At 41.3% G+C, this 4,897-nt stretch overlaps 1 protein-coding gene across 1 annotated transcript; it reads right to left on the reverse strand.

Annotated features, from left to right (window-relative positions):
- On the reverse strand, positions 1–868 carry LOC115741951 (germin-like protein subfamily 3 member 2). Its single transcript, XM_030675999.2, has one exon. The coding sequence runs from the start codon at positions 832–834 to the stop codon at positions 166–168; it is 669 nt and encodes a 222-aa protein (XP_030531859.1). The 5' UTR covers positions 835–868; the 3' UTR covers positions 1–165.
- Positions 869–4,897: the final 4,029 nt, after the last annotated feature.

The following is a 4,897-nucleotide window of genomic DNA, read 5'->3' on the forward strand; positions in this document are numbered from 1 at the left end:
TGTAAGTGTGTACATTCACATAACCAACTATAAATAGTAATGGGATTTTGTCTTAAACAGCGCGATGATGTACCATCCAACATGAACATATCATATGTATATCAGAAGTAAATAAAAACCCGAAACAGATCATACAACTTTGTCGTCCACTGATCGCAACATCAATTACCTTGTGGTTTTGGGGTCGAACTTCCTTCTCATCTGCCCTATCTGTCTGGGACTCAACCCGAATGCCTTCTCAAGAAGCTCACTCTTTATGCCGGATCCAAAGATGGTTGCCGGAATTTTCTGCGTTCCGGCATTCTGGCTATTGAAGCTCCCGAAAATGGTCGCCGGCTTGTTGCCAACGTTCATTTGGAAGTGCACTAGACCCCTTGGATACAACATCACCTCGCCTCCCTCGATAACCCTAGCGAAAACCCGGTTCGACGAGTCGACGAACCCCGAGTACACTCTCCCTCGCACCAAATACGCGATCTCGGTGGCCCTGGGGTGGAAGTGCGGAGGGTTGATGCCGCCAACTCTTAGGTCGGCTCTCACGAAGGACATGCCTAGAGTGTTAAGCCCCGGAAACAGTGTGGGGTTCACGGAGAGGGCGGCAAGCCCGGTTTCGGAGAAGTTGGCTGCAAAGTTCTTCATGCCCGAGAAGACGAAGTCGTCGGTAGTGACGTCGGAGGAGTTCTTGCACGGGAGGACCGAGACTCTAGGGGTCCGGCCGGCACCGAATTTAGCGTTTGGTACGCAGTAGTCTTGAACGGGGTCAGGGTCTGAGGCAAATATGGGAAGGCCAAGGAGATGAAAAACAAGTAAGAAGACGGCCATTTTTGGAGGCATTTTGTACACCTACATGCACACTCTCAAGAATATGAGAGCGCTGGTGTCTTCATATATAGAAGCAATTGACCAAGGGGTTATATATCTATGTTTGCCATGCTTCTTAATTTTTTTTTAATTGTTCTTCATTGATACTGTGATAATTAAATAGAGTAAACAACAGTAAAATTTCCAAGGTCGCTTCTACGTCCTGCTTGCAAAAGAGGGAGAATCGAACTATTTGCCCTAAATCTTATATACGGAATGCAATGAAATTATGGGACTATCAAATTTGTTCGCTTAAGTCTTACACCTTTGCTGAAGAACTCGATTATTCAAATGATATTGAAAAGTGCAATTCGAAGATTTCCATTTAGAAAACTATTGAGTTCCAAAATGGTAATTTTGTTTACTGTCCATAAAAAAAATTGATGGCATTTGAAGAAAAATAATTAGGGCTAAATTGAAGTGAATCAAAGATTTACGATTTAGTGTCCTTTTGTATAGGGGTTCTAAATGGTTAAAAAAGATTTCTAAGACCTGTTATTGTAACTTAAACTTGAAAAACTACTATAGTAAGTAATATCATGTAAAGCTGAATTAACTTCACTGTGCATGCGTACTAAATGTAATAGGTTCAGATATATTAGAACAATCCTGCATCACATAGATTTCTTTTTCTGGTCGAAATGCATCACATGGATGACTACCATACTTCGTTGGCTTCACTATATGCATGGAAAAAAAAACAGGGAATAATTACCAAAAAAGTCTTAAATCTATTGCAATTATGCTAATTTAGTCATAAACCTTTTTTGGTCGAAATGCATCACATGGATGACTACTATATGTCATGAAGCCCGACCCGGCCGCCGGCGAGCTCCAAGGGAAAGGAGGAAAAACTGAGAAAGAAAAGAAAGAAATAAAAATATTAAAGTATTGTTAAAATTTGCCATGTTGGGGCCAGCGATGCCACGTTAGCACTGGCCGGCCAAATGGATTGAATTGGTACAAATGCAAAAGATTTATAACTAAATTGGTTTAAAAAAAGTTTAGAATTGAATTGACACAATTGCAATAGGTTTATGACCTTTTTTTTGTAATTTTCCAAAAAGAAAAGTGTAGTACTACTGTTTTACTAATCCTCACTATGCACAGAAAACATTCCATCCAGATATTTCAAGTTATAAGACCTCACCGACGAAGTGATAAATGTGACCCCAGAAGTTATTCTGAATGAAACACTCTGCGATATAACTACAGGATCTGCCGCATCCAAATCAAATGCTCAACAATTCATGTAATCTCTTAGGATTTTACTAGAATAAATGGCGATATAGGTAATGCACATGGTTTTATCTTAGTTTCTCCTGTTTCTTGGGTACCGGACAATGTGGGATTCGCTGTTCTAGAAATGTGATTGACTTAAAATTGTTATAAGATTTAACATGTTGAAATTCGTAGAGGGAGGACTTGAATAGAAAGTACTTATAAGTTCAATGACTTATTTAGATAAAAGTAGAGTTTTAAGAATCTCATTGGAAAGGTGGTGCGTAAATTTTAGAGACAAATAGTAAAAGAAAAAGAAAAGAAAAAGAAAAAGAGTGATCCAGCTCAGGATCTCACCTATTATATAAGGGAAAGCAACATCAATGCTTGAGTATCATTCCAGATAATGCCATTCAGACCCGGAATTTTAGCATTGTGGTTGGTGGCTGAGGCGTGACGAGACTGCTGTGGCCATCATCTTCTGCGAATGATGATCGGTTCTTTAAAGCCGAAAAGACAAAAGCAAGAAAAAAGAAGGATGATTGGTTCCACTAACACTCGAGACGGACCCTGTCGTTTTGCCATAGTCATGCTTGAAAAGGAAGGCGAATTGGTATCATGAAATGCTGTGTTTGAGTGACAACGAGGCCTGTCTCACCTTCACTTTCATACTAAGGTGGAAATAACGTCAACATCTCCTATTGATCCGCTTGCCTCGGAATGAATGGCGTGTACAGCTCCAGGATTTTGGAGCAAGGGTTTCTCCAAGAACTCGATTGCATTTTTCATTACCCGGTTTTCCTTTAGGGTGAGAATCGACCAAAATGATCGCATTTGAATTTCTTGCAAATGTCTTAGGATTACATTGGAACCCGGGCAATGGGTTTGTGACCGAAATAACAATTTTCGCAAATTCCTTGCTCTGATTTCTAATGAGAAAGTTATTCTTATTGTTTTGCTGGAAATGGTCCGCAACAAAAGTTGTGGTCTTCAACTTTTAGAATGAATCAGGTTGTGCGGCCATTTGCAGAGGAAGTAATTGATAATGGCTAGAAAAAGAGCTAAAGGAATAAAGGAAATAAAGAATGGTAAACAAGAATAAAGAAGTGACAGAATAATGGGGATAATTGCCAAAAAAAGTCATAAATTTAATCCATCATGTCAATTTAGTCATAAAGTTTTTTTGTACCAATTCAGTTCTAAACCTTTTGTATTTGTGCCAATTCACTCATTCCGGCCATTTTGGCTAGAAATTGTTAATGTGGCACGGTCGACGCCGACGATGTAATTTTTAATAATATTTTAATACTTTTCGAATTTTTTAATTATATTTTTTCTTCTGTCTTTTTTTTTTTTTCCTCTTCTTCCTTAGCCCCACTAGTGACCGGCATCTTCTCTTCTTCCTCAGCCACACTAGTGATCGGACCTCGGTAGCCACTAGTGACGGTGAGGTTGGCCTCGTGAGGGGCGGCGAGGTCTAGGCTCGCCATCGCCTGAGCGAGGCTCAACCACTTCTCACTCTCACTGCTCCTCTCCCTTTCCTCCTCACAACTGCCATGGATGATTCTTAGTTCACCTTCCACGAAGCCGCCATCGAATCCATCCACCTCGCCTTCGCCCAAAACAGGTTCACCTCCCACTAGCTCGTCGACTTTTACATGGATCAAATTTCAACACTGAACCCCTCCCTCCACTACGTCCCGGAGCTCAACTCGACACTCTCGATTAGGCCAATGAGGCTAATCGGCTGACCTCACTAGGGGTTGGGCGAGGCTCGACCTCACCGCCCCTGGCGAGTCCGATCTTGCCGTCGGTAGGCAAGGTCGGCCTCACCGGTGGGTGGGTGAGGCCAATCTCGCTGGCCCCCACCTCTAGCTCGTCGTCGGTAAGAGGTGTGGCTAAGAAAGTGAGAAGAAAAAAGTAAAAAATAAAAAATCGAAAAAATATTATTAAAAATTGCCATGTTGACGCTAGCCATGCCACGTCATGAATTTCTAGCCAAAATTGGCTAAAAAGACTAAATTGGCACAAATACAAAGGTTTATGACGGAATTGCCACAATTACAATATGTTTATGACCTTTTTGGGTAATTATTCCAAATAAATTGTAGGAAAAACTGATAAGTGTTATTGATTGCAAATCCTTTACAAAACCCTTTTGTCACGCCCCGACCCATGGGTACGCAACAACCCTATCAAACGCCACGAGTCATTTAAGGGCGATGTCCTAGGAACGTCGTCGACCCATTCATTTTATCTTTCAATTTAGCGCATGTGGAAGCGATTCTCATCCCCAGAAAAATATACCAACAAGGATAGTTAGAAAAGAAATTAACAACCTTCAAGTAGCAAAAGCTCATTTTTATTTATTTATTGTTAACTCTGGGAAGTACGTATGCACACAAGCCTACCTCAAGGCCACTTCCTAAAACCATAAAAAAGATACTAGGTCAGGGTCGGGGTTTATGCTACTCCAAGCTATTCAAAAGGGGATCGACATCCACATCCTCCTCCGAGCTAGTAGTCGCCCGGGGTCTCGGGATCATCATCTAGATCGGATTGTTAACCATAAACCGTCTTGGTCCGCTCTCCATTGCTAAGGTCCTAAAAACAGTTAACAACAACGGGTGAGATATAAAATCTCCGTGAGTTAACACCCTAAGCTCGAATAGGGTGCTCATTTGCTTAGGTTGATGTTGATTGCAAATCAATAGCATACGACGTCCGCAATGCTCTAGTTACTACGTGAACAGGCACTTGACTCAAATTGGGAAAAGTACACTAGAAGTGCCATAACTTGTGTACGGCGTTCACT

This window comes from Rhodamnia argentea, chromosome 7, assembly GCF_020921035.1.
Source record: "Rhodamnia argentea isolate NSW1041297 chromosome 7, ASM2092103v1, whole genome shotgun sequence".
NCBI classification, from domain to species: Eukaryota; Viridiplantae; Streptophyta; class Magnoliopsida; order Myrtales; family Myrtaceae; genus Rhodamnia; species Rhodamnia argentea.